We start from the raw sequence: 27873 nt of genomic DNA, 5'->3' as shown, positions 1-27873 counted from the left end.
TTCGGAGGGTCGAGTGTGGAGGACAGCGCAACGGCAGTTCCGACTTTCACTAATGATGGTTCTCTTATTCAATAGCCCCATTACAATACAAACGGGTAATGTCTCCAATCCTCTCTCCTCTCGCTCGAGACTCGGATGCAAACTTCGAGCATGACAATATTTTAGACAAGGCCGAGAACGGGCATCGAGACACGACTAGAAAAGAAAGGAAAACGGAGAGACAAGAGAAAGAAATGCACGTGTTTCTCCCTTACTGCCTTTACACGCTCGCACCGTTCGCACCTCGTACCGGCTTGACGTCTCCAACGAGTTTCGCGACTTGTTCCTTGACGATTTTCTTGACCGCTTCGGGATCGTTCTTGCATTCGAGCACGCGACGAGGTTTGTCGAGCAATCCTTCAAACTCTTTCGGTAACACGTCGCGCTTGAAGTTGAACGCAGGTTCCGATCCGAGCGCCGCCGACACCGCTTGGTCAAACTTGGCCGGGTGCGCAGTCGCGAGCACGATCTGGATCGCGTTCGGAGAGCTGCAACGGGTGCGGGCCGTCAGTCGCGAGCTCGGGGAGAGAGAGAGGTGTCCAGGACTCTTACTTGGTCTTGGCAACGTGGTTTGCAACGCTCAGTCCAACCGCCGTGTGCGGGTCGGCAACATAAGAGCCGTACTGGTCCTTCTTTGTAAAGTACTTCTGGATCGTCTCGGTCGTCTGTGAGGTTTGGACTGTCAGTCGTCTGCTTCCGAGAAAGGAACAGGACAAAAATTGCTCTCACCTCTTCGTCTGAAGCGCGGTCGGCGATGAAATCCCTTCGAGCAGCCGCAAGACACGCTCGTGGCACCTTGACCTTGTGTTCCGTCTTGAGCGTGTCCATCCACACCTTGACGTTCTCGGCCGCCATTCGGACTCGAGCAGCTTGTCCACCGTCGACTTCTCCGTCGGCAGCGACCGCTCCCGCCGTCGTTCCCTCGAGCGCGAGGTAGAACAAGAGTCGTTCAAAGTTCGACGAGACCAAGATGTCCATCGCGGGCGAGAGCGTCTCGGCGACGGAACCCTTCGCGGCACCCTTGACACCGTTCGCAGTCGCAGACGACGATTGTGCCGTCGCCTGTTTGCCGTCAGACGAACCTTCGACCGGGAGCGTCTGGCGCGCCTGTTGTTCCTGTTGGAACGCCTCGTCTTCGGTCAAGCTCGGGTACCGGTTGTGGTGGTGCGGGACGGCGAGCGGGTCCGTGTCGTCCTCGTCGTCGCTGTACTCCTCGGGTTCACCCGAATCGGCCTTCTCGTAACGACCCGTCTTCCAGAACCGCGCGAGGATGTCGTTCGCGTTCGTCGCGATGACGAGTTTGTCGACGGGGAGGCCGAGGTGCTTCGCGTAGTAACCTGCGAGAATGTCTCCAAAGTTGCCAGTCGGGACCGCGAACTGAATCTTGGGCTCGAGCACGTCGTAAGGGATGTCGTGCTGGACCTGGAAGTATGCCGAGAAGTAGTACACAGTCTGCGCGAGGATACGCGCCCAGTTGATCGAGTTGACCGCTCCGAGGTGGTAAGTCGAGTTGAACTCGTTGTCGTTGAACAGGAGCTTGACAATGTCCTGGCAAAGCGAAGGAAAAAGTCGTGCGTCAGATCTTGGCCGGAACGAGAGCGCGATCGCAATACTCACTTGGCAGTCGTCGAAAGTTCCCTCGACGGCCAAGTTGAACACGTTCTCGTCGGGCACGGTCGTCATTTGGGCCTCCTGAATGGGCGAGACTCGTCCCTTGGGGTGAAGGATGAAAATCGAGATGTCCTGCTTCGATCGCAGACCGTAGATAGCCGCCCTGTCAGACGAAAAGAGACAGAGACTCGTTCAGCGAAAGAAGTGCCGCATTTGTTGGAACATGCAGAACGCACGATCCAGTGTCGCCCGAAGTAGCGCCGACAACGGTAAGTCGCTCTCGCTGGCTGTCCTCCTTGCCCTCGTTCCTCCTCTTGAGGAAGTACTCAAACAGGTTGCCGAGGAACTGGAGGGCGACATCCTTGAAAGCAAACGTCGGACCGTGGAAGAGTTCGAGGATGAACTCCTTCTCGCCAGTGCGGTGCAAAGGTGCGATCTGCTCGTGACGGAAAGTTGCGTAGGATCGGTCGATCAAGTCTTTCAGGTCGTCGCGCGGGATCTCGCGTTGAGGGATGAACAGCGAGTAGAGTTCGAGCGCGAGTTCGGTGAAGGAGAGCTTGGCCCAATCTTGTTGCCAGTTCTCGGGGAGATGAGGGAGGTGGGCAGGAATGTACAGTCCACCGTTGGGAGCGAGACCGCGCAGAACGGCCTATCTCAGGATGACGAGCGCAAGGTCAGCTGACGATCCGTAGTCGCAACCTTTCCCGCCTGTCTTCAGTCCGACTAAGCCCTTCGAGCTCTCCTTTGCTCCATGTACGTTCCTTGCTCGAGCTCGCAGGTCGTCTCCTCCGATTGCGGGCGAAAGCGAGTGAATACATGCGAACCGCCGGGAGGGGCAGATTCCATCGTCCGCAATTCGCTGGCCCTGTTCATGTTTGAACTGCTGCTGCCCTGATGTCCTATCTGCCACCAGCTGTCGCGCACCATCTCCCAGCCGCCAGACACCGGTGCGAGTTGGAATCGCCTCAAGTCGCAGCGAAACGGCTTCGCCGATGCGGGTTTGCGAACTTGCTCGAGACGTACCTGTTCAAACGAGAGACGCTCGTCTCCTCCACGGGTAGACAGGTACTTCATCGAAGGCATGGCTGGTCGAAAACCGAAAGTCGGAGAATGGATTTCGAGAGAAAGTAAGTCCTGCGCGCATTTCGCATCTCGGCGCGCCGTACGTGACTCATTGAATTTGGAAAGTACTCTCTGAGCCTCTCACGTGCGTTGATGGAAACACTCGAATTCTGACAGTTCGTTTCATCTTCAATCTCTTTGCGGAATCGCTAATCGAGAGTATGCAAGCTATTTCGGCAAAGATCGGGACCTGTGCACGACCTGTCCGTCCACAATTGACTGGTATCTCACAACAGCAGAGGTATTTAGCGGACTCCATCATTCAAAAGTCGTCGAACCGCGGTGATGAACGCTATTTCCCCACGGCGCAATACCCGCAGAAGTGCGATTTAGAGAGGAGCGATATTGCAAACCTTAGAGGTCATTTGGCTCTTCAGGGCGTGCGGTGTTTTCTCGAACCGTTCCTTCCTCGAGGGAAATGTTTCGTTGGATTATCGGACATGCGGTGATGCTTGCGAGCGGCACTGGAGGGGAGCATACCTGGATGGAGCACCACGCGAACCAAGCGTCCGCTATTCTCTCATGAACACTCGGACGACAGACTGCAGACAACGTAACCCACTTGATGCGAGCGAAGTATGCAAAGATCGATGGCATCGTGAAGCTGCAATGATCGGGATCAACGGTAAGCACCGGTTGATCCGGCGTCCGTCAAGGGAAAAAGGTCAATCGAGAATGTCGCTCACCGGAGGGCTCGAGACGCGGTAAATCATTATTCGTGAGGCTTGATGTGTGATGGATCGAGTCATTCCGACGAGCAATAAGCTGCGAGCTGCGAGCTGCGAACTGACGGAATCGGGATTCCTCAACTCATACCCCTGGGCCAATCAGCGTCGATCACAGACAGAGGTCGATGATGGCTTGGCTCCTCGGAGTGATTAAGTATCGTGAAGGCTCCTCTGACTTTTGAATGGACAGAACGAGTGTTGCACAAGCGAGATCAGACATTCGATTGGGGGCGGTGCAAGCGTTGAGAGTGATCGCCGGACTGGCGAGCCCTCTATGTTACGATAGGGCGTGCTGTCGTTGCTGCGCGGCAAAAGCAAAGTCGAGGCGACTGCGAGGCCCATAGGTACACAGCGCTCGTCGAGTCACAGTGTGACTCGCGAAACTCGAGCGATCGGAAGAACGCGCGTACGCTTCGCCATCGCTCTCACTCTCAATCGCCTTCTACCTTGACTGTCGCGTAGAGGGATAGTAGGATCAGGAGGATCAATCTACGACAGCGTCATCCTCCGCCTTGACAAAATCGCAGTCGCTTGCTTTTCTAATTGCACCGCCCGCTCGCGCTCGAAGAAATGACGCAGCCGACACCGCTGTATGAAGCTCTTGCAGACCTCCGACTGGCGCTACCGTCTGCTCTTCTAGGGATCGTCTTTCTGCGATGGCTCGTCAAGGCTTTTCTCGACATGATGGACCGGATCCAGTCGCAGGGGTGGCAAGAGGAAGAGGGGCTCTTTGGAGCAGAGCCAGAAGCATCCAAACCGACAGCATCCACAACAACACAGGATCAAGTCGAGGAACAAGTGACGCCCGTCGTGGTCCGGTCGACAACAATGCGAACCGGGTTGGTTTTCGGTTTGATGGGGGTCGTTGCCATGACTTATTTCGCCGATGGAGTCGCTCAGGGTATGTTAAATATGCTCAATAGTCGAGCAGACTCAAGCTGAGTGCCCATTATCAACAGTGGTCGCAACGCTCGTCAAGTCCCAATATACCCCAACATTTCCATTATATGCCAACATTGTGTACTACTCTGCCGGAGGACTCGGGGCATTCTGTATCCTAGGCATGGGTCTCGCGTTCGAGACCAAGCTTGCGAGCAAGAAGAAGACCGAAGAAGCCGCCGAAACAAACCTGCCCCGATATTACCCTCGACTTGTCGTCATCGTCGGTTTTGCCCTCGACATTGCCGTGTTGGCTGTGTACGCTCAGATCCTTGCCAAGGACGACGTGTTGCGCGAGCAGGATCGCATCCTACCTTACGTCCACGTCGCGATCCTGGCGTTTCGAATCCTCGTGTACACTCTCCTGTTCCTGGCTCAAACGCCTATCCTGTACCGTTCGACCTACGCGACTCCAGCAGGATCTGCTGACGAGCGAACCTCTCTTCTGTCTGCGAGCGCACCGAATGGCTACTCGTCTATCCCCTCAGCTGCCCCGTCTGCTTCTCCTCTGCGGTCGACCAAGCCGCCCAGTAATCGACCAGACGATCCCAAATCGCTGTCCATCCTGACGCTGTTCACCCGCGTCAAGACACTCTTCCCTTACCTGTGGCCTTCCAAATCACTTTCGTTGCAAGTAATCGCTGTCGTATGCTTCTCGCTGATGATCGCGCGGAGGTACTTCAACGTCGCTGCGCCAATCTTCTTTGGACGTATTATCAGTGATCTCAGCAACGGACGCGCGCCATATGGGAACTTGGCGATCTACGTTGCGCTCTCGTTTCTGCAAGACTCGAATTCTATGCTTGTAAGCTTGACCCCTTCCCCATGTCTGGCTACCATAGTGCTATGCTGATGTTGCGTCTGACAGTATCGCTTCTTGTGGTTGCCAATCAGTCAGTATTCGGAGCTCGAAATGTCCATGATGGCGTTTGACACATTGCTCAAGTTTGTAGTTCCTGTTTTTCCTCGCGGGTTTCTCTAGGCGATCTGACCGTCTTCTGGACATCTCGTAGCTTGAGCTTGAGCTACCACCAGCGTCGACGAACCGGAGAATTGCTGCGCATCTTGGGTCGTACCGACGCGATCAACGATGTGAGCAATCTGTCGGCATCTCGTCGCCTCTTCTCGACCGGATCTGACAAACGTCCTATTTCTGTGCGCAGTTCTTCGAGTTGTTGCTGTTCGACTTTATCCCCGTTCTCGTCGATCTACCAGTGGCGGTTGTCGTTCTGTCCGTCCGGTACGGGGCTACGATCGTTGCAGTCGTCACTCTCGTTTCGATCGTATAGTAGGTTGCTCACATTTGGTCGAGCCTGCGGGTTTCAGTTCGCTCACTTTTATTCTGTTGCAGTGTTGGTGCTTCGGTGACGCTCGCAGAGAGTCGAACCAAGCTTTACCGATCCCTGCGAGACGAATCGCAATTCATGCATCGTGAGTCTGACCATCTCTCGCTCGTGCTTCATCAAAACACCTTTGTGACTCGCCCATCGTGGTATCGCAGAAATCAAAACCGACACTCTGTTCAACTTTGAAACGGTCAAGACGACGACATCAGAGTCGTTCGAGAAACGAAGGTTGAAAGAAGCTTTGAGACGGTACCAGAAGAATTACTGGAGGGTCTACTCTGCTTGGAACAGCTTGAGCTTGCTCCAGAATGGGATCTCGGTCAGTGTTTCGAGACTTTTCCTTTGTCCCGCATGAACATTCCGGACTGATTGTTCCACGACGTATCAACCAGGCGTTCGGACTACTGGTCTGTTCTTTCATTCTCGCACATCGCGTCGTGACCGGAGAGATGGACATTGGAAACTACGGTAAGCCTAGCAGAGAGAGATGCTTTCTCAAGCATACTGACAGTTCCGGTCCTTTTGTCACGACAGTCACCTTCATCTCGTACCTGAACCAGCTGTACTCACCCTTGAACCGGATCGCGTCTCTCTACCGTCAAACCATGCAGTCGCTCGTCGACACCGAGCAACTCATGACGTTGCTATCGGAAGACAAGGACATTGTCGACAAGCCCAGCGCGGTCGACCTCGAGATCAATCCCGACTTAGGACAAGGCGGAGAGATCGAGTTCAAGGACGTCACGTTCTCGTACGACCAAAAGAAAGACGTCTTGCGTGGAATCTCGTTCAAAGTTGCTCAAGGGCAATCGGTCGCGCTCGTTGGAGCTTCTGGAGGTGGCAAGAGTACGGTCATGAGGCTCCTCTATCGGTTCTACGAGCCGACAGGAGGAAACATTTACATCAATGGGCACGAGATCCGGGACTTGACACAACAGAGTCTTCGCTTCAACATTGGCCTGGTTCCACAAGGTGAGATTGCCCCAAGATTTCCGTTCTCTCGTAGCAGAATCTGACATCTTGTACTCTCTTTGCCGTAGACCCAGTACTGTTCAACGAAACGGCAAGATACAACATTGCATATGGAGGCATTGGTCGGTTGAACAAACCTGGGGGCGAGATCTCGATGGAGGACGTCATTCAAGCCGCCAAGGACAGTTCGATGCACGACAAGATTATGTCGTTCCCTGATCAGTACGAGACGAGGGTGGGAGAACGGGGCATGAGGTTGAGCGGTGGAGAGAAACAACGAGTCGCGATTGCAAGGACTATCCTCAAGAATCCGCCAAGTGAACCTTTCTCTTTACCGCTGTGATCCACAAGACTTGGTTGCTGACGAATCTTCTCAACTGTCAGTTTTGCTCCTTGACGAAGCCAGTACGTGCTCTACTTGATGGTTGGTGGCGAATTTGCGATTACTTATTGCTGCCTTTACAGCCTCTGCTCTCGATACCCACAACGAGCGAGCGATCCAGAATCGACTTCGCGAGCTCGTGAGGATCGTTCTCTTGCTTCTTTCGTGCTCGTAGGCTAACGTGCTTGCCTGCTCGCGTCAGTCAAAGGGTCGGACGACGCTGTCAATCGCGCATCGCTTATCGACCATCGCCGACTGTGATGTGATTTACGTACTTGACGAAGGCGTGATTGCCGAGTTTGGTTCGCATGCCGATCTCTTAGCTAAAGACGGGGTTTATGCTCGTAAGTCGCTTTCCGTCTGATCGCATCGCCGGTCCCAGGAGTTCTGAACCGAAGTTTCGAGTATGCTTTTTCAGAATTATGGCAGAAGCAGAGCAGCGAGAACGACGACATGTCCAACTCTTCCAAGACTCCAGTCGCTTCAGGATCAGCAACGCCGGATTCAAGCGACTGATACTATCGCCATGTGATCAGCGTGTAGAGCCAGATTAGTCTAGAAATGAGACTTGCATATCACAAATTACTGAGGGAAATCCTCGGACTCGCAATCATCGCTCGCTCTAACCGCCGAATTGTTCCTGCAGGAGCTATTGGTGTATGGCGTTTCACAAGCACTTTTTCATGATATCCAAAATGTAAAGCTACACTAGAAAATCCCCGCCTGGATCGAGCAAGCTTGTGGCGCACGCGCGCCTTTGGACCACTTCTCCTTTCGAGCTCTTTGACAGAAGCTGTGTACTAGGTGATACGCCCGAGAACAGAACAGATTTTGAAGGAAGTTTGGGTAAGACAGAGAGTCAAGCAGGAGACTGAGTCGCTCCACGAGTATGTTCTGGCGAAGTCTCCGGACGAGCGTTCGCGGGCAGGGCTGAATTAGAGAGGATCGTTTCGGGCGAGAACTGGTTGCTGTATGGGTCGTAACGAGTATCGAGGTAAATTCGATACTCGTTAGGCACGAAGTTTGAAAGCGAGTCTCGAGGGTGCCAATTCCTTGGACGCGGCCAGTCCTGGACATCAGGAGCAGAGATGGGAACGTCAGATGGGTGCTTTGTGAGCCATTAGAAGCTGAACAGACCATAGCTGAGATCCTCGCAGACCTCGCGCCCGGAACGAATCCAAGCTTGTTCTGGATAGTGACTTGGGCAGCACTGTATAAATCCATCTCGTCAAAGAGGAAGACCCTATCTCAATAGCTGCGTCGTCAGCTACAGGATTTCTGAGGCGAATAAAGCAGACCATACACGAACGCACACGATGTTGAGGTGTGACGAAAGCGATTGCACAAGCACCGCCCCGGATGCTCTTGCGAGGTCAATCAACTTGGTGTTCTAGGGGGGCATGTACAGTCTGAGCGCCTCGGATAAGCAACAATGAGACCTAACCAAAAGGGACTCACTGTACTGAGGTCATATCGCTCCAATGGCGACGCGCACGACAACCCGATGATCGCAACAGTGAACAGCGTTCCAAAGACACGTTCGATAGCGACCGGGAGTCCACCTTCTGGGTTCGAATGCAAGGAAGTCATCGTGGTGTAGACAAGTGTCGAGGAATGACGTGAGATGACCCGGGCGGAATGCTCGGAGTTTCTCGCCTGGTCGCGCCTGAGCGCGTCGCTCTTCACCATCTGCCCTCTCAGAGCTCCCGCACCTCAATTCCACCCTTGAGCGATTCTAGGGCAGTCCCATCGCTGTGCAGAGCGCACTGAGTTCTGATCGCCCACATTTTTCGCTGTCAAGCGGTCCCGGCTCATCACCATGTCATCAGATGACCGCTCGATGTACCAGTTTCCGGCTGGAGCCGGGGAACTCTCGCTCGACTCGCTCGAGACGCCGAATTGGTCTCCGACGCCCTCGCCATCCCCATCGCCGCCGTCGACCCCGGTTCAAGCGGTTGCGGAACTCCCCGTGTCCAGAGCTCCTCTCCCGCCATCGCCGCCCCCTCCCCCTCTATCTCAGTCTCGCCCTGGCGTGATCGGCCGCAGCCTCGCCACCGAGCAGACAGTAGTGCGCGCGTTGACAGATGAAGCCGAAATCCCGACTCCCGCAAGCTCCCCTCGTCCTGTCCCGAGCGGGTCTCGCTCGACTGCGCAAGGTCAAGCTGTGCTCGGAGGCGAGAGCGAACCTGGCGCGCAAGACACGCTCTCGCTTCCGCGATGGTCGACGGGTGAGTTGGCAATGCAACTGTTTGTCTCACACCTGTCGGGTTTCATCGAGACTTATATCCAGGCCTGTCTCATCATCGGAACACGTGACTGACAATCTGTTCTTATCTCGTCTTCCGACATGTGCATCGTACACAACTCGAAACACGCCCACAGAGGACAATGATATTCGAGTTCGAGCCCTGACGGAACTCCAGCAAGGTATGCCCTTTCCGCACGTTCTTGCGCTACATATTCCATAAACGATGCTGACTACGTTAACGTAATTTTCAGGTATTCGATTTGTCGAAACGTTACCGCTGGATCAACGTCGAGAGGCTCTTCAGGCCGTGTACAGGGGGGAACGCCCCTGGCAACGTCACAGCCTTCCGGACGACCATGCTGCGGTTCACGCCCGGAACGACAACACGGGAGGAGCAACGGAAGGCTGACTTTGAGTGGAATCGCTTGTCCGGCGAGCCGCGCCCGCTCGGTTTGCAGTACGAGATGTTCTGACGAGCACACGCGGGCGATGCGACAGGTCGTACTGGGTCACCTCATGAATGTCTTCGGAGTTGTAATCGAGATCACAGGATTTTTCGAGTCGGCCCCGCCAACGATCCGATGCAGAATTGGCAACCGCAATACCTGGCGATGTTTCCTCCACACCAGCCGGGATCCACTCTACGAGCCCTCTTCCCGTTTTACGACTGGCACGTCCGTATCGGACCGCTCGCAGCAGGCATCTACCTTGTCGGTCAGCCAGGGCCGCATGATTTTGCGAGAAGAGAGGATGATAGTGGCTGAGGAGGGGGTGGAGCAGCTGGCGGAGGTCGATCGATCGGCTGGTCAACAGCCCTCTCATGACAAACTAATCAAGGGCGACAACTTCGGTCCACCGGACAAGTCGTTTTATCCGACTGCTCGCTTTGATTAGTTTGTCACGGGAGGGCTGTTGACCAGCCGATCGACCTGGATCCGTCAGCTGCTCCGCCTCCTCGTTCGCCACCACCACCACGACCACCCTCTCTTCTCGCAAAATCGCGCGGCCAGGGCTGACCGACAAGGTAGATGCCTGCTGCGAGCGGTCCGATACGAACGTGCCAGTCGTAAAACGGGAAGAGGGCTCGTAGAGTCGATCCCTGCTGGTGTGGAGGAATGATCGCCAAGTATTTCGGCTGCCAAATTTGCATCGGCTCGTTGGCTGGGCCGACTCGAAAATAATCGTGATAGATGATCGTTTCGATGGGGGTTCGATGTACATTCACGAGGTAGCCTGGAATAACTCCGGACCGCCGGGGCCGGTGAATTGGACAGGCATGGCGGACCGCCGAACAGGCGATTCCACCCAGATTTGGTCTTCTGACGATGCTTTCGCTTTGCCGATTGAAGCCCAAAACGCGCCAGTATCGTTCTCTGAGAGGTCAAAACGCTCGAACGAGGGCCTTTGCATATGAACGATTTCGACAGCCTCTTGATGCTGCTCACGAGCTCTCGACAGGCATTCGTACAAAGTTGGTCGGTGAGAAAAGTATAGGCACATGCCGAGTACTGATACATGTCTGAACTACCTTCCTAGAGCAGGCAATCCGCCTCCTCCTCCGCCACCACCAAACATGTTGGCCATCATGTCCATGAGCGGGTTGCCCTGTCGCGCCGGTTTGATACCAAAGTAGATCTCTCCGAGTGCCGCGATCGACTGTCATCGTCAACGAGTGATTAGTTGGATCATACGAAAAGACAGAGAGACCAGCTGTGTAGCCGAGAGGAGCGGGAATAAACTGACCTCTTTGAGTTCGCCCTGTTTGAGCCACGGGATTTGCTTCTCGTACCTTGTCACCAATCCTTGCCAGATCTTGGTACCTTGACCTCGCACAGCGCGCATCTCACCACTCGGCGCTTTCTGCTTGTCGACCGCTTCGCCAACTCCCGCTTGAGCGGCACGGATCGCGAGCTGGAGGAAATTGAGCGATGCCAGTTTCGTCATGACGAGCTCGTCGGCAGCTGGGGGAGAAGGCGAGCTTGCGAGGGCTGAACCAGGAGGAGGGTAAGGGTATTGCACGACGAGAAGCGAAGGGTATGCGGCGAGAGCGAGCGAGAGGAAGTGGGACAAGAAAGTGCGGGCGGCGAGAATAAAAGTCGATTCAAGGTAACTGGAAGAACATACCTCAATCAGCAACTAGTCGGAAATCGTGAGCGAGCGAATGGGCGAGGCAAAACTCACCTAAGAGTTCCGCGCGCGGCATATCGACCGACGGCGGTTTGACCTTCGGGGTCGAGCTTGCTCCAGTCAAAGAGAACATCTGCGAGTGTTCGAGCAGCGCTTTGACTTGGGCACACCAAGAGGTGCAGAGTCGCTTGGTGATAGTTGAGTTCTGCCAGCGAATCGCCCGTCAGTCTGCGCTCCGAACAGCTACGGGACCCACTAGGAACGCCAAGAGCTCACCTTTGTACAGCGTCTCGCCTAAATACTGATGGATTTCGACATCTCCAGCAGGTCCAGAACCCGTCTTGGCGGTCCAGCTGAACAAGAGAAAACGGAGCGTCAGCTACTGCTTTTCAGGCGGGATGAAACCGCGGGTACTTGCGCAAAGACTGCGTCGGTCAAGGTTTTTCTCCAGGCTCCAGCAGGTCCGGTCAAAGCGATCAGCTGGATGATTTTGTCTGCAGAGTCATCACGGAAGCAAACAATCAGTACATGAAGCCATCGTCATTTCCCCGAGTCCGCACGCATGCCGCGACCCGCTACGATGCCGAGAATGCTGCGTTCTGTTACGGGTCCAAGAGGATGAGAGACGTAGGAGGCGTACCGCGTTCGTCTTTGCCGCATCCGACTTGGCGTGCTTTCCACACGTCGTCGATCAACATGACGGCGAGATCAACTCCACTCCCGACTTGACCCTTCTCGAGCAAGCTCCTCGAAGCATCCCACAGTCCCTGAGCCGCCTCTTGAGCCTTCTTGTCGTACGGGAGGGTCGAGTTCGAAGTCGCAGAGACAGGCGCGGCCCGACGAGGTGGAGCGAGCAAGCGAGTCGCGGTCGTACGTGCTTTCTGGTGCGCAGAGTAGTAATCGCCTGCTGTGAGAAAGTCGAGGACTTGCTGGTGGGCAGCACTCATCGTAGTCTTGATCGAAGGTTTCGGACAAAGCCACGCTCAGGTGGAGAGCGCGAGCGTTCCAGCCTCGACTCTCGACTCTCTCTCTCTCTTTCCATTAACTCGCTACCGTATCGCCGCCACTGTACCGCATCTCGTCTGTAGCGATTCTGCAGGCCGCGCCAGATCTGCTGTATGAAACGCAAACAAGTCCCATTTCACCTACGCCGTACTTGGCAAGACGCTCGCATACTCTCGGGTATGGCTGCAAGCGTAAGAACACATGGCAACAACACAGCACAAATCAAGCGCTTGAAACCCCAAAACAGCGCACAAATCGGACGCTCGGTCATACTGCAACGTAGGCGCGCGCACTGATACCATCCCCGTCGACATAGATCAGCGAGAGCTTCGGACTAGCTTCATTGACGTAACCTGCCTCTTTTCGAGATGGGGAGGAAGCAGTTGGACGGCTGCTTGACGGCACCGCGTCTGCTCGCGCAACATCGTTGATTCCCTCGTTCGCTGCAGCTGAGTCCCTTCTACGAAGACAGTCCAGCGAGTACGTTAGCAAGCATATACAGCTCGGTGGCGAAGGACATCAGCCGCACTGGACCTGATCTGTCTCGAAGTTCGGCCACAGCAAAGCGGTCCAAGCGAACAAACTTCGTACAGCTTGCGGTAACTCGAGCCTGGTGTTCCATTGTTGAGGCACGATGATATTTCGCAGCCACTCGATCAGGCTTGTCGGTTGCATCGAATCTGCCCGGTTGGTTTCTAGAGCTTTGATCGCGCCGGCTGCCGTCAACTCGCGAACGTGCCGCTCAGAAAGAGGTTTCGCCGATATTGCCATTCGAGTAGGGTGAGGCTGTGATCCGAGAGGCTCGATGATGGAGTCGGCCAAAAAGTCGAGTAGGACAGCGTTCCCTCTGGTGATTGTATGGAATGCATCGTTTTCTTCGGGTCGCTTCACGATTCGAACGGCTGTCTCGCTCGATGATTCAACTGGTACCGCTTGACGTGCGATGTCTCTTGACGAGACTGGGTCGGTCACTTTGACGCTTTGGTTGTGCTTTACACCGATGTTCATGTCGCTCGATTCGTTTCTTGCTCCGGAAATATCGCTACTTGCGCTCCCGTGAGTCGCCAGACTCGATAGCGAAAAGACGGAAGAGGTCCCTGCTCTAGTCGATGATCCAGCATCTTGAGCGGCTCGATCGTTTGAAAACTCGTCATAGGCGCTCATGCCGTGCGTTGAGGACACGCTGTTGTCTGCTTCTTCCGTTGACGTCGACCCGACAGGAGGGACCGCGAGCAAGATGTCTCCGAGGTGAAAAGGATCCCAATCCTGTTCTTCTCGTCGTGCGTCTCGAGCCCTCCTCGCTCTCTCGAGCCTCTCGGCGGCGGACAACGCTTCGTCGGTTGGATCTGGATGTATCCCTTGTACGACCTTGTCGACATATTCTGCGATACGGGCGCCAGGTGAGAGCGGAGCTCGAGGTTGAGAGGATGGTCGCGAGGGAGGGGACGGTAAAGGCTTGTCAACCGAGCTCGAAGCTGCAGATGGATTCACAGTCGCGCGCTCGGGAACTGGATCCAGAGGAGTGACCGACACGACCCGGCGAGTATCGCAGTCGTACAAAAGCAAAGAGTGGCGATGCTGCGAAAGTTGTGCGACAGGAACATCGGCTGGCGGAAGGTACAGCAACAGTCGATGAACCGCCCGAACATCGGCATCTGTTGCACTGTCACGTTGCCGATTCATTTTTTAGCATATGAGTATCAGACAGAGCTCCAGAACAAACAGGACAAGCATACCGTAGTAAATGCAGTTCCCAAACTCCCAACTCATCTCGATCGAGCCCTGTACTGGTCCACCACAATCCTTTACTGCCAGAGTCTGACTGTTCTGATGCGCAACATCTCGCGACATGTGTACCCTGGTCGATCTTGACTCGAATGTGTTCAACTTGCACGATGCCTCCCGCATGGAGAGAAAATGGTCCGGTCACGTCAAGCATACGTCGACCGACCAACTCCGGCTCTGGCGCGAGCGTGCGATTGAATGTAGAAGAAGCCGGCGGAGACGCGGTGAACGAGCCTATCGAGGCGACATTGAACGGTGTCTCGGTTACGGCCGTTAAATCGTCGATGCGGGTGAACGTTAACCGAGCTCGTGGGACCATGCTTGCTCTAGTGAGGTAGATCCCGAAGAGTGAACGAGAAGTAGTACGCGTCGAAGGATTAGACGCGTCAGACCGCGATGAATGGGCCACAAGAGGGGTTTGTGCACGGCAAATCATGTCGTATTTCCACTCTCTTCGTAGTTCTCTCTCCGAACCTTGAGTTATGCTCGAGCTGTGGTCGGAGCGACCGAGGGATTGAGCACGGCGGCCAAAGTCAATCGACCCTTGGAATAACGTCAAGCATTTCGTGACGACGCCGATCCGCAATGTCAGGCGGACAACCCCAGTTGACCCCTGTCACCTCACACGGACCCTTCTCAGCGTTCGCGCCGGGCTCTTGACTAGCGAGGCCGGTTCGCTCTTTCCTATCTTCCTTTCTCTTCAGTCTTCTAGTCCCCCAGACTTCAGTCACCCGTCACTCGTAGCACCCCTGCAAGTGACCACCTTGGCAACGTCCCAGATTCAGACGACGCGCGAGGCTACCGATCACTATCGCGCCTCACACGAGGTCCCTTCAAGCCAAAATTTCGTGAACATGCTCGCCGTCGAACTCGCGATGACAGTGCGTCCCGGCAAGATCAACTTGCTCAACCGACTTTCGATTACGTCGCTTCGGGGGCGGAAGCCGACTTCGGAGTCTACTACGCCTACGACTTGCTCCTAGGAGCATGGCTCGAGCCCCTCGAACCCTTCACGCCTTTCTGGCGAGTCGTCCCTCGAAGCTCTCAAAGATGGCTGTGCTCATGTTCCTCTCTCTTAGCCTCCGAACCTTCAAGCATCGAACGGCATAGTCCTCTCTCTCTCGGTCACCCTCTGTCGGCTGAAGCGCTGGGGAGCCTCGCATCTACTCTACCGAACGACGACGAGATCGCAATCGCCGAGTCAAACGTTCACTGCTTGTTGCACCCGCGAGACGAAACGGATGCCGAACTGTCTCAATCTGCAGACAGTGCCCTTTCAACAACATCGGCAACTCACGCTCTGCCCCTCATGTACGACGGAGATGTCGCGTTTGGTCCCGCTCCGACGTTCGCCCTCCCTTTGCACGCCGCTCGGGGCCGATCGGAAGGAGCTCGTCTGGGCCGAAGACTCGGAGGTCTGTAAAGAGGCTGGCACATGGGTTCTCGACAAGATCGTGGCGACGCTCAAGAAGAGGCAGTACCGGATCAAAAGGGCACGAGCTCGACCTTCACCGAATCCGATCGACGATGTTCTTCTTACCTTCGACTTTCGCTCGGTCACTCCCGCGATGTGTCGACTTGTAGCAGGAGGTTGCACGCTGTGAGCGGGGAACGGTTCGGTGTCCTCGTTAGTCGCCGATAGCGGCGGTCGTCGCGGCAGCTACGAGTCGACACATCGCGGGAGTGACCGAGCGAAAGTCGAAGGCGAGAAGAACATCGTCGATCGAATTCGGTGTAGGCCGAGCTCGTGCTCTTTTGATCTTCTCCTGCCTCTTCTTGAGTATCGCAACGATCTTGTCGAGAACCCATGTGCCAGCCTCTTTCCAGACCTCCGAAGTTTCGGCCCAGACGAGCTCCTTCCGATCGGCCCCGAGCGGCGTGCAAAGGAGGGCGAACGTCGGAGCGGAAACAAGCGCGACATCTCCGTCGTACATGAGGGGTAGAGCGTGAGTTGCCGAAGTCGTTGAAAGGGCACTGCCAGCTGCAGATTGGGACAGTTCGGCACCCGTTTCGTCTCGCGGGTTCAACAAGCAGTGAACGTTTGACTCGGCGATTGCGATCTCGTCGTCGTTCGGTAGAGTAGATGCGAGGCTCCCCAGCGCTTCAGCCGACAGAGGGTGACGGCATCACCGGGCCAAATGTAAACAGGTTCGCATTCTGTACCATGCCACTCCAAGTCATCGACTTGCGCTACCAAAACCCCTACTTACTCGTCTGTTTAGCGTTCTTGCAAGGTCGAAGGGCGGCCTTGGCATCGCTAGTCGTGACTTGGAGTAGCATGGTACAGAGTGCGAGTAAGTGAGTACCACCTCAACAAGAAAAGCTCTGTAATCATGTGTAATGGAACACGTTGTGGTTTCGAGCCTTCACGGCTGCAGACGAGGAGGCTTTGTTCTGATTAGTGGTGACGAGGCCACACGCGGGGACGAGACAAGACGAAATGCGATCGTCCTTCTCAATTTTTTGCAGGCCTCGTATCGATTCGGCTGAAGTTCAGGGATCCTCAGCTCGACTGCAGAGTCTTATCGGGATCAAGAGATCACGAGCGAGTGGTCAACTGAAGCCGGGATGAGGGGAAGCGAGCGAGGAATGTCACTAGCGTCATTCGCACGATCCTCCCGTCCGCGAACGTTCGCTCCGTAATCTACCGCGGACCTTCTGACAGGGAAGAGTGAGAGTTCTGCGAGAACGCTTCTGCTCTTGCTTCCCTACTCATCACCGCCCTTGAACCGTCACCATGGCTCACCTGGCGGTCTCCGACTACCGACACTCGCGAGTCTTCTCTCTCGCTGTCTTTCCTCTGCTCCCCTGCTCCCGGTTCGCCTATCTGTTTTCGTCATCGCTATCGTCTTCGTCATCACACAGTCATCGCATCACCTTTGCCATCGTGTCAGTCCTTTCGCGGCTGTAACTGGCTCGCTCGTCTCTCGCTCAATCTCGCTAATCATCGCTCACCCTTCTCTCGCTCGTCATCACTTGCCCTCTCGCTCGGTGGTCACGACGCCTGCCGCCTCGCATCTCACTGATCGGGCTCGCTCTAGTCTCTTTCACCCACTCTCACATCAGGTGGTCGCCCGAAATCTGGCTTGTTTGTTTTGCGGGCGAGCTCCTCGTCGTGACCTCGTGCTCCCCCATCGCTCTCGCTGATCATCTGGTCACGTGTAAACAGGTTCGCACTCTCCACCATGCCTCTAACCGTTATTGACGGACGCTACTCGGACCCCGTTTCGTTCCTGCGAGAGCGTTCGACCGACGAGTAGGCTCCCCTTTGATCGGACAACCGAGCCAGGGATCGCATTAACACGCTACCTCGTAGACTCGCAAGCCGCGACCATCCAGACCTCCGCTCCAACCAACAAAGGATTGTCAAAGCTGGATTCGTCTCTAGATCGTTCAGCATGATTTTCGATCTTGCGGTCGTGGCCGTGACCCAAGTTGGGGAACGCATTCGTCTTGGCCTGGGAGGGGTCCTCGGTCGACCCATGGCTAAGGGAAGATATAAAAGGCTGATCTTGAACTACACCAGACACTTTGTCCTCCCTCAAGATGAGGAGGATCTCGATGTAGGATCGCTCTATCGCCCTTCTTGGGAGACTTTCAGACCATACTTGAGTTGGCCGACGTTCTGCGACTTGGTCTGCCGCATCCGGATTGTGAGCCACTGTAGCCCTTTCACTCGGCTGCGATCTGGTTTTGACCGGTGCTCGTGCGACGTTTCGACAGTGCTTCGAGAAGTCCGCCTTTCCATCTGAGACTCTTTCCACCTCGTATGGCGGATCGAGGGCGCGCCACGCGATCGAAGGAGTGGAGTCACGCGTCAGTCGTACAAACGTCGCCGAGATCGCGATTGATGTCAAAAAAAGCTATAAGCGAGTCCAAGTGATTCATTCTCCCTACACCCCCTCGCCTGTTTGTCGTCTTTTCGCTCCGACTGAAGCAGATGTCTGTTCACAGCCACGACAGAATGAACTGGCGCGATTGTACACGGTGGCTCGTGCATACCTTGTCGATGGAGGCGTATCCTTCGATGTCTCGGTCAGTTGATTTCGATCACTGCACGTCGTCGCGTGACGCGAATCCTGATTCTGTCGAACCGATAGCTTGCCGTTCCACCTGCCACGGATGGATCTCCTCGCCTAGGTTTCTATATAGCGTGCTCAATTCTCGGAGTCAACCGCACGACCTTCTTGCTTACCGCGGACTACCTCCGTCCTGACGACGCGCAGTCTCGCGCGTCGGGAGGAACTGCTGCGTTTGATAATCTGATGAATTACTTCGCTGAACACCCGAGTTGTTCGCGCTCCTTGACGACGGCGCGAACCTTGTCGTTTCGGTGTTTAGCGAAGTGATCCATGAGATCATCGAACGCAGCAGTTCCTCCAGACGCGCGAGACTGAGCGTCGTCGGGACGGATGTAGCCCGCGGTGAGCTGGAAGGATGTGGGAGTGACTCCGACAAGCCCGCAAGGGATAGCGAAAGTGAGGCGAGGAGATCCATACCTGGCAGGTGTAACGGCAAGCTATCGATTCGACAGAATCAGGGTTCGCGTCAAGCGACGACGTGCATAAACGAAATCAACTGACCGAGACATCGAAGGATACGCCTCCATCGACAAGGTATGCACGAGCCACCGCTTACAATCGCGCCAGTTCATTCTGTCGTGGCTGTAAACAAACATCTGCTTCAGTCGGAGCGAATCACGACAAACAGGCGAGAGACGTAGGGAGGATGGATTACTTGGACTCGCTTTTAGCTTTTTCTGACATCAATCGCGATCTCGGCGACGTTTGTACGACTGACTCGGGATTCCACTCCTTGGATCGCATGGCGCGCCCTCGATCCGCCGTACGAGGTGAAGAGAGTCTCAGACGGAAAGGCCGACTCCTCGAAGCACTGTCGAAACGTCGCACGAGCACCGGTCAGAACCAGATCGTAGCCGAGTGGAAGAGCAAGAGTGGCTCACAAGTCGGATGTGCGAAAGCAAGCGGTGAAATGCCGGCCAAACCAAGTATGGCTTCAGGGTCTCCCAGGAGGGTCGATAAAGGGATGCATCGTCGAGATCCTTGGCATCTTTCGGGAGGACAAAATGTTCTGTATAGTCCAAGATGAGATTTTTATGCCTCCCTTTCGCGATCGGTCGACCAGTGGCGTTTTCGAGACCGAGGCGAAGACGCTCCCCAGCTTGAGACACCACCACGATCGCAAGATCGAAAATGATCTCGAACGATCCGGCGACGACTCCAGCTTGAATAATGCTCTGTTGCTCGCCGCGGAGGCGGGGGTTGTCGCGGCTAGCGAGTCTACGAGGCAGTGCGTCAATGCGATCCCTGGCTCGGTTGTCCAATCAAAGGGGAGCCTACTCGTCGGTCGAACGTTCTCGCAGTCACGAAACGGGGTCCGAGTAGCGTCCGTCAATAACGGTTAGAGGCATCGTGGAGAACGCGAACCTGTTTACACGTGATGAGATGATGAGCGAGAGCGACGGAGAAAAGCGCGTCCCAGCCAGGAAGAGGAGGAGAAAAGCGCGTCCCAGCCAGAAAGAGGAGGAGAGATGAACATACGCAATGTAGTTGAGAAAGTGATGTGCTGAGAGCGAGATAAGTCGAAGCAGTGAGGACGAGATGAGAGTTAGAAAGAGACGAAGCTCGCACGAGGTAATCTCCGGTAGGTCCGCGGACGACACGCCGTGCTCATCTCGGCACAGAAGGCCTCAAGCGAAGCGAGACGAGACAGCTAGGCAAGGGGGCGAGATTGGGCATCATCTCGACCGCAGGACTCTCGCAGGGTGAGAAGAGACTTTGTTTTCTTTTTGGGAAACGACCTGGTTCTTTTGCAACGCCGCCAACCAAAAAAAAGTGTTCTACCCATTCCATCAACTGCACCGACGCAGTACGACGACAAGCTTAGTTGCACTTGCGGACGAGGTCGTTGATGAAGTGCTCGCGCTTGCCGGTCTCTCCACCCTCGATGAAGGTCTTGATCTTGCGGGGGCGGGATCCTCCAAGAGGGTTCGAGAGCTTGAAGGGCCAGAGGAAGTTCGAAACCTGCTTGAAGTGGGGTCCAGCCACGGCGATCTCTCTGACTACGTCCTCGAGGCAGATGATACCGTATTGGCCGAGCGCTTCCTCGATGATTTGGTTCGACGAGAGGGCAATACGCTGTTTGTTGACCTTGCCGTATCCACGCTTGTAGACGAGCTCGCGGATGGTCTTCAAGTTGGGCTCACTGCAGGACGAAAGCATGCGTGAGTGAATGAGGAAGAGTGGCAGTGAAGAATGGCGATTGAGGAAGAGTGGCAGTAAAGAATGGCAATTGAGACTGACCCGTAGGTGATGTAGGGCTCAACGCGGAGGAGCATCTCCGAGGTGGCCTTGGTAACCTTGACAAAGACACCGTTGTTGATCTGGAGAAGACGGAGGAGCTGCAGGATCTTGCGGGGCTTGGGGGCAATGTTGTTGATACTGTATCAATCATTCGACGATCAACTCTTCTTCATGTCGCAGACGGTGGATAGAGCTCGACTCACCCCTTGATGCGCATGACGAAGTAGACCTTGGGCTGGGCGGGGACGTAGAAGTCTCCGTTGGCCTTGGCCTGCCTCTTCAAGCGGATCTCCTCGCGTTGCTGCTTCTTGTAGTCGTTGACGTACTGCTCAGCGCGCTTGAAGATGACTTGACGCTTGGCCTTCGAAGCCTGTGGTGAGAGGGAGTGCACCGGCGAAACGAGAACGTCAGTTCGATGCCCTTTCTCGTGACCTCATTGCCCTCCCCCCTGATTCGCGCCTTCCCAGCCTCGAGCAAATTGTCAGCGCCTCCGAAGCAGACCGACTTGACGAGCCGAGATCGACGAGGTGACGAGGGATGGAAGAGCTCAGATCCGAAAGATGGTATGTTGTCAAAAAGTTGACCGCATTGCACCCGGCCGACTAAAGCCAAGTGCTCAGCAATTTGGGTATATTGATTAATAATCACTGCTCGTGTCCCTGTGTCACTTCGTCGTCTCGCGCGGCGGTCGGGATGCTCCGGAGGGTTGAAGGTCGGGAGGGGGAAAAGTCGCAAGTCGGATTCGAGGTCGCGGACATCGCTCGGGCTCGGGATTCGCTGGCGGTATGTGGCTCCTTTAGCAAGACCAGTGGCTTACCTTGCGGGCCTCGAGGGCGGCAGCCTTCTTCTCCTCGCGAGACTTCTCGGTCGACTTGCGCTTCTGTGTCGAGGACAACCTCAAAGACGAGATCAGCAATCACATTCCTACACAGACAAGTCTGTCCTGCAAGACGTACCTTGAGAAGGGTCTCGGGGACGAGAGGGGCGTTCGAGCTGTTTTCCGTTCCAACGCACAATCAAGCCACACAATCCGGACGAGTCAGCCGCTGGTTCGTTCCACAAAAGTCATGCACCCTGCATGCGCCCTCTCTCCGGGTCCTGGGTGAGTCGAGAGGGCCGAGGCGAGGCGGGCGTGGAAAGTTGAGTCGGGCGGCACAAGTTCGTTTTCAAGGCGTCGAACGGGGCGACGAGCGAGGACCGGACAGAGGGCGCAGGCGGTGGGTGATCAGGACTGCTCAGGACAGGTCAGGAGTAGTTTACCTAGACATGGTTGGCGAAGCTAGGCGGCAAACACAAGGAGACGAAAGGCGGGCCTGTCACTTTTCGGGCCCAGTCGAACTTTCGCCCCTCCCCTCTCATTTCTCGCTGGCTTCCGCCTCGCTCTAACGATTTCTCCTCGAGCTTTGTCTCTCTCTCGCCTCATCTCACTTTTTCATCTTCTTCTGCATCTTTCTCCATCTCGATTCTTCTCGCTTCTCTCTCTTACGCTTATAAGTAATGGCTGCAGATCTGTCTGCTGTCGTAGCACTGCTGATTGCCTGCGCCCTGCCTGTCAATGCTCAGGTTTTTCTTCTCGTTTGTTCGGCTCTGCCCCCGGGCTCACTCTGCCGTCATCGGCCTCCATTTTCTCATCGCCAGCTTTGTTCGAGAAGCCTACATATTCCATGCTATTCTGCAAGCAGACAGGCGCTGCGGTCATTTCTGTCCGTCAGGTCGTGGCAAGACAACGCTGGTCTCGCTCTGGCGTCAGTGGTGGTTCTCATGAATATCGTTCTTGCTAGCCTCCCTACAGCTCGTCTGAGGATCTCTCGAGCTGATTCTCAGAAAGAAATGGGCGCGGGATAATTCATAGACAACGCTGCCACCATGACCCGATTCTCAGAGGCGCGAAGGGCGCGATCCTGCATATCTGATTCCTATACTGCTTTGTCCTCAATGGTCGTGCGCGTCTAACAGAGAGGTCAGCCGATGCTTTCGCACCGCGTGTAGTGTGGAGCCCGTGTACTGCTCGTTACATCATTGGGCAGGTCGAGAGGGGCAGAGCGCGTGAATGAATGGGCAGAGTGACACTGCGCGTAGCTCTGTCATAGCAAGGATGCACCGATGGTGCGAAAGAGAGAAGCAGCGTGACAGAGACGCGCGCCAGACGACGACTTCGACAGTCAGTCGCGAGCGTGTCAACACCTGCAACTCACTACACGCCGACAGCCTTCAGCTTCAAATTCTCCATCGTCAAGGCGCCTGATACAGTTGGACTCTTGCGCCAATCATGTCGCTGTCGGAAAGCGGAGGAAGCGGCTCGGCACTCCTCCTCCGCCTGTTCGAAAGCAGCTTCTTCGACGTGCATCTCGCGATAGGATAGTGCGTCTCACCTTCATTCGTCTCGTCAGCGTTCGCAGCAGCTTGGCGCGCCCAAGACAACACGACACGAAATGGGGTCAGCTTCGGATCGAATTGCAACGCGGAGTTCGCGTCCATATCGACTCTGCAGCATTCGAACGGGCTCGCAAGGCTTGTACACTCAGTCCTGATATGCTGGACGCTTCTCCAAGCCGGAAACACCAGACTCTGCCTCGATTTGGTCCAAGTGCTGACACATGACCTCCCGTGTATCGCTTGTCCCAAACTCAACAGCTTAAAGACGTATCCCAACTCGATCGGTATTACCCACTATCTCGTAAACAGGCTACGTTCCTTCGAGTACGAGGATGTCGAATTCTACTGGCCACAACTCATGTACGTCCCGTCCGTTTCTGGCCATACTGAACCTGTGACTGACACCCTGTCGCGACACATACAGCTATCTCGTAATTACGCGACCGACAGACTCAGTGGCGCTTGAGAATTTTCTGCTGGAGCGGTGTGAAGAAGATGCTCACATTGCTGTTATTGTGCGTGTCGTCTCTCGTTTCCTGCTGCTTCGCCTCCGAGAGCAGTACGCTAAATCGGCTTGTCAATCAGACGTTGTGGTATCTGCAAGCATCTCTGTCAGATCTCGCCACCGCCCCAAACTCGGAACAGTTCGCGGTCTGTCGACGGATCCTGAATCGCGTGCAATCCATCATCTTTACCGAGCCACCACTTCCTTCGACGTCACCAACGTCAGACGCAACATTACCGACTACATCTTCACAGTCCAAGACGACCTCACAAGCTGTCAATTCCTCGAAACCGGCTCCGGCAAAATTGAACGCGCCGAAATCTTCTTTCGTCGGTTTGGGTTTGCTCGCTGCCGCCTTCGCAATGCCGGGCCTGGTCGACGCTGCGGGAAGGATGGTGCTTGAACAGGGCAGACGGATAGAGCAGCCATCCAAAGCAGACGAGCCAGACGAGGAAGAAGGTGACCGAAACAAGGAAGACAGCGGGAGCGATGAGGAAAAGCTTGTCGCCCGGGGGACACAAACCCCTCCAGCAACCAAGTCTCCACCTGGATCGATCAAGCGGAGCTCGAGGTCTCATTCTTCGCGCAGTCTCAAGAAATCGTCGAACCAGCCGAATTACCTGCCGGGTGCTCGGATCGAGGCAACTCCGGCAACTTTGTACGCAACGTCATCAGCGGCGTCGAAACCCGAGACGACCAAGTCGAGCTCGTTCTTCCCGAACCCGTTCTCGCTGAAATCCTCAAACTCGTCCTCAACGCCGAGCTTGCAAATCGGTTCCAATACGGTGAAACCCGGGGCAAGTCTTGGTCGAGCCAAGAGCCTTCGAAGTCCCCATCCTCTAGCATCTCGCAACAGCAGCAACAACGTTCCCTCAATCTCGGTCCCTTCGCTCACCTTGACCTCGCATTCGGCTTCGAACCTCGCCTCCTCATCCATGTCCCCGTCTCTGTCGTCTCAGCATCTCACTGGCTCCTCACTCCCTGGCTACGGTCTCCCCAAAATGTTCCTCTCGCACCTTCTCTTGTTACAAGCATGTCGTTCTCAACTAGACCTCGTCCGCAGCCTGCAAGACATCTCGACTCGCCTCGTGCTCGTGCCGAAACCAGCACGAGTGTCTTCCCTGCGTGCCGAGCTGACCGTCTTGAACCATGGACTTCCTCGGGGTTGCTCGCTCGGCATGTCGACTCGACCTCCACCAGCTACCGCACCTCCTTCCGGATCAAACTCGATGAAACCTACCCTTTCCGTGACAGCCCCTCCAACCTCCTCTTCCAGCACCGGTTCCTCATCTTCATCGTCTTCACTGACGAATCCACCAAGGCCTACGAAACCACGGAGGAAACAAGCTCGAGTCGTGCGCATCTCGCCTGGAGAATCGGTCGTGCTCAACTCGGCCGATCGTGCTCCGTTCGTCGTCTACGTCGAAGTACTTGAGGAAGATTTGGATTTCGATCCCGATCGTCGCACGAATTGGGAAGACCTACGTCGAGCGTTGAAGGAGCGCGAAGGGTTGACGAGTGTTGGCTTCGCGAGTCAGTACAACCAGGCGAAACAGGTCGGAAGGGTCAGTCTCGAGAGTGGACTCGATGGGTACGCCAAAGGTCAATCAGCCGCCAACTCGCGTACAAACTTGAACCAATCGACCAAGGGTACATCCACGACCAATGGGTTTTCTCCAAGTCCAAGCCCAAGCGCGACACCGACGAGCTCGACTCCGTTCGCAGAACGAGCCGAGTTTGCGTTGGGAGGTTCATCCGAATCCAAAGGAAATTCGGTCATTCCAAACGAGGGAGATCTGTCGGCAGCTCCACTCGAACCGGAAGGCGAGATGGACCTTGTCGAGCAATTGTACGGTGACATTTCGTTGCGGGACGACAGTTTGCTCAAACTGGGAGACGAGGCAGAAGACGACGAGGAAGAGGACATTAAGAACCGAGACGCAGACGAATTGGCATGGTCGCGCAAAGAGCAGGAGAAGGCAGAGAGAAGAGCACGAAGAAGCTCGACAGTGTCTTCGAGCGCGAGTAGCGTTGGGGGAGGAGGACGCACTTCAATCTCAATCTCGAACCCGAATCGCGAGTCTCTCACCCTCGATCGAACGAAGCCGACCACGCCGACCAAGTCACAGCTCTCGACCGCACCTTCGGGAACGACTCGACCTGGGGGCAGATCGGTACAGGCTCGTCAAGCAATCTCACTCGATGATTATGCCGAACGCATGCGTATGGCCGCCATCATGCTCGCGCAACTCGACGCGTCACAAACGGCTGCGCGTGGAGTCGTGTCGGCTGGTACCGCCGCTGCTGGTACACTTGTCGGACTGCCCGTTGCAACAGTCGCTGGGGTTGGGGGACTGGTCGGAGCCGGTTTAGGCGCTGGACTGGGCGCCGTGAAGGCAAGATTGGGAGGTAGGAGAGAACCGACAAACGGGGTCGGACAAGCTTCTTCGGGGACGAAAACGAACCTCGATACTGCTTCGGCGGCTGAAGGGACGAGTGCGGTCGCAGGCGCTCCTCCTCTGAACGCTGCATCGGCCGCATTGTCCCATTCTGCCACGGATGCTCAAGCTGCAACTACAACTTCGGGAACTTTGCCTGCGACGACCACTACCGCAGCACCGACTCAAAGAGCGCGGGTACTCGCACCGCAAGATGCTGCCGCCATCCGGGAGAGAATCATGACCGAGATGTTGGCGCTCGAAGAGGAGCGCATGGAGCGCATGCGGGGAAGTGTTCAAGCACGGAAAGGATGGAGCAAGACGAGCGGGTTGGGAGGCACGACTGACAACGCCATTGTTATGCGAGCGGTCAACAAAGATGATCCTTCAGGTGCGATCGCTATACTCTTCTGCGGTGAACGACAGGGAGAGCTGACGTCGAATCGCGGTTGCAGGCGCCGTGTTTGCCGAGTCATTCGAGTCGAAATCGGCTCGGATCAGAGCAGCTTCGCCTTTTGGCCATTTGCCCCACTGGTCACTCATCTCGTGCATTGTCAAGACCGGAGCCGACTTGCGTCAGGAGCAACTCGCGGTGCAACTCATCAGCGAGTTTGGCAGGATCTGGAAGGAGGAGAACTGTCCGGCCTGGATCTACTAGTGCGTCTCTGTCTTTCACCAGCACCGACGAGTTTGCGCGGCTGACGGGTTGTCGTACGGCAGCTTCCGGATTCTTGTCACTTCGGAAAACTCGGGGCTGATCGAAACGATCACCGATTCGGTCTCGATTCATTCGATCAAGAAGGATGCGTACGCACGCGTGGCTGAAGACGGAACTCAGGTGTTCGCGTCCTTCACTCTAGCCGATTACTTTACCGATGTGAGTCTACCTTGTGGTCCTGCTGACAGACGTTCATTGCCGGTTCACTGAGACGGACACAATTCCGCATGACAGACTTACGGAGCCCCGAGTTCGCCCAAGTACCGCAAGGCGCAAACCGCGTTCATCGAATCGCTCGCGGCGTACTCGGTGATCTCGTATTTGCTGCAGCTCAAAGATCGTCACAACGGAAACATCCTGCTCGACCGAGCGGGCCACCTGATTCGTGAGTGTCCCGAAACGATCCAAGCAGCTTAACTCTCGAAACTCATGCTGTTTCGACGGTGTCGGGCAGACATTGACTTTGGGTTCATGCTGTCCAATTCTCCCGGCTCGCTCGGGTTCGAGATGGCTCCGTTCAAGCTACCTCAAGACTACATCGACATTCTCGGCGGTTTCGACAGTCCCGAATTTGCCCGGTTCAAAGACCTGTTCAAGCGGTGCTTCCGAGACGTTCGGAAACATGCCGAGCGGATCATAACACTTGTTGAACTCATGCAGAAAGGTGAGAGAACCGAACATGTCTTTGCCCGCGAAACGTTTCAGTCCTCTGACTCGCTCTTTTTTTGCTCAGACTCCAACTTGCCGTGTTTCGCCAACGGAGATTTGACTTCTCAGCAATTGCGCGAACGGTTCGTGCTGTCTCTGACGCAGGCACAAGTCGAGGACTACGCCGAGAAGCTGATCCTCAACTCGGCAACGAGTTCGTTCACAAAACTTTACGAGTAAGCTTCGAGCCTCGTACTCAAACCTCCTCTCAGGGCAATGACCCCGCTGATGACTACTTGACTCGCTTTTGAACAGTCTGTTCCAAGGATATTCGAACGGCATCTTGTGAATACGATCCCGTTTTCCTTTTCCCGTCTCGCTTTGTGTAGTATTTTTTTTCGTTTTTTTGGGTTCGGACTTCCGAGCATCTACGGACGTATTAGCAGTGAAATATACCCAAGCATCTATTCTTGATCTGAAGCATGCAGGTTGCGGCGCGACGATTTCAGAGAAACTGCTGTACATTTAGCGACGGCCGCCGGCGCGCGTTCGAACGAGACA

At 55.4% G+C, this 27873-nt stretch overlaps 10 protein-coding genes across 10 annotated transcripts; 3 read left to right on the top strand and 7 right to left on the bottom strand.

The window, feature by feature from the left end:
• Positions 1-259: 259 nt before the first annotated feature.
• On the bottom strand, positions 260-2733 carry THR4 (threonine synthase THR4; the record flags this gene model as incomplete). Its single annotated transcript, XM_076678572.1, has 6 exons — positions 260-527; positions 592-704; positions 769-1587; positions 1657-1813; positions 1887-2299; positions 2674-2733. 6 exons carry the CDS (start codon positions 2731-2733, stop codon positions 260-262), a joined length of 1830 nt encoding a protein of 609 aa, XP_076534316.1.
• Positions 2734-4070: 1337 nt separating this feature from the next.
• Positions 4071-7655, top strand: JCM15063_004578 (uncharacterized protein; the record flags this gene model as incomplete). The annotated part of the gene is made up of 14 exons (XM_076678571.1): positions 4071-4401; positions 4460-5244; positions 5308-5384; positions 5453-5531; positions 5603-5727; positions 5791-5870; positions 5941-6104; positions 6178-6253; positions 6320-6757; positions 6826-7074; positions 7142-7162; positions 7223-7278; positions 7342-7483; positions 7558-7655. 14 exons carry the CDS (start codon positions 4071-4073, stop codon positions 7653-7655), a joined length of 2721 nt encoding a protein of 906 aa, XP_076534315.1.
• Positions 7656-7998: 343 nt separating this feature from the next.
• JCM15063_004577 (uncharacterized protein) lies at positions 7999-8729 on the bottom strand (the record flags this gene model as incomplete). Its single annotated transcript, XM_076678570.1, has 4 exons — positions 7999-8208; positions 8277-8382; positions 8453-8529; positions 8598-8729. The coding sequence occupies 4 exons, from the start codon at positions 8727-8729 to the stop codon at positions 7999-8001; spliced, it is 525 nt and encodes a 174-aa protein (XP_076534314.1).
• A 229-nt stretch (positions 8730-8958) lies between these two features.
• On the top strand, positions 8959-9796 carry JCM15063_004576 (uncharacterized protein; the record flags this gene model as incomplete). Its single annotated transcript, XM_076678569.1, has 3 exons — positions 8959-9451; positions 9522-9566; positions 9639-9796. The coding sequence occupies 3 exons, from the start codon at positions 8959-8961 to the stop codon at positions 9794-9796; spliced, it is 696 nt and encodes a 231-aa protein (XP_076534313.1).
• Positions 9797-10911: 1115 nt separating this feature from the next.
• Positions 10912-12461, bottom strand: GET4 (the record flags this gene model as incomplete). Its single annotated transcript, XM_076678568.1, has 6 exons — positions 10912-11043; positions 11131-11497; positions 11569-11719; positions 11791-11867; positions 11933-12008; positions 12155-12461. 6 exons carry the CDS (start codon positions 12459-12461, stop codon positions 10912-10914), a joined length of 1110 nt encoding a protein of 369 aa, XP_076534312.1.
• Positions 12462-13038: 577 nt separating this feature from the next.
• Positions 13039-14623, bottom strand: JCM15063_004574 (uncharacterized protein; the record flags this gene model as incomplete). Its single annotated transcript, XM_076678567.1, has 2 exons — positions 13039-14182; positions 14256-14623. 2 exons carry the CDS (start codon positions 14621-14623, stop codon positions 13039-13041), a joined length of 1512 nt encoding a protein of 503 aa, XP_076534311.1.
• Positions 14624-15932: 1309 nt separating this feature from the next.
• Positions 15933-16584, bottom strand: JCM15063_004573 (uncharacterized protein; the record flags this gene model as incomplete). Its single annotated transcript, XM_076678566.1, has 2 exons — positions 15933-16405; positions 16515-16584. The coding sequence occupies 2 exons, from the start codon at positions 16582-16584 to the stop codon at positions 15933-15935; spliced, it is 543 nt and encodes a 180-aa protein (XP_076534310.1).
• A 1990-nt stretch (positions 16585-18574) lies between these two features.
• Positions 18575-18913, bottom strand: JCM15063_004572 (uncharacterized protein; the record flags this gene model as incomplete). The annotated part of the gene is made up of 2 exons (XM_076678565.1): positions 18575-18803; positions 18888-18913. The coding sequence occupies 2 exons, from the start codon at positions 18911-18913 to the stop codon at positions 18575-18577; spliced, it is 255 nt and encodes an 84-aa protein (XP_076534309.1).
• A 1294-nt stretch (positions 18914-20207) lies between these two features.
• Positions 20208-21895, bottom strand: JCM15063_004571 (uL30 family ribosomal protein; the record flags this gene model as incomplete). Its single annotated transcript, XM_076678564.1, has 6 exons — positions 20208-20529; positions 20628-20765; positions 20831-20997; positions 21445-21507; positions 21584-21620; positions 21888-21895. 6 exons carry the CDS (start codon positions 21893-21895, stop codon positions 20208-20210), a joined length of 735 nt encoding a protein of 244 aa, XP_076534308.1.
• A 1001-nt stretch (positions 21896-22896) lies between these two features.
• Positions 22897-27661, top strand: PIK1 (1-phosphatidylinositol 4-kinase; the record flags this gene model as incomplete). The annotated part of the gene is made up of 10 exons (XM_076678563.1): positions 22897-22988; positions 23262-23363; positions 23428-23512; positions 23589-26337; positions 26402-26603; positions 26667-26823; positions 26899-27049; positions 27119-27328; positions 27398-27548; positions 27628-27661. The coding sequence occupies 10 exons, from the start codon at positions 22897-22899 to the stop codon at positions 27659-27661; spliced, it is 3933 nt and encodes a 1310-aa protein (XP_076534307.1).
• Between the last annotated feature and the right edge of the window lie 212 nt (positions 27662-27873).

This window comes from Sporobolomyces koalae (genome assembly GCF_050403365.1).
Source record: "Sporobolomyces koalae JCM15063 DNA, S_koalae_JCM15063T_v1_ctg15, whole genome shotgun sequence".
Lineage (NCBI taxonomy): Eukaryota > Fungi > Basidiomycota > Microbotryomycetes > Sporidiobolales > Sporidiobolaceae > Sporobolomyces > Sporobolomyces koalae.
The sequence above is the reverse complement of the archived record's forward strand: the minus strand, read 5'-3'. Positions and strand labels throughout refer to the sequence as shown.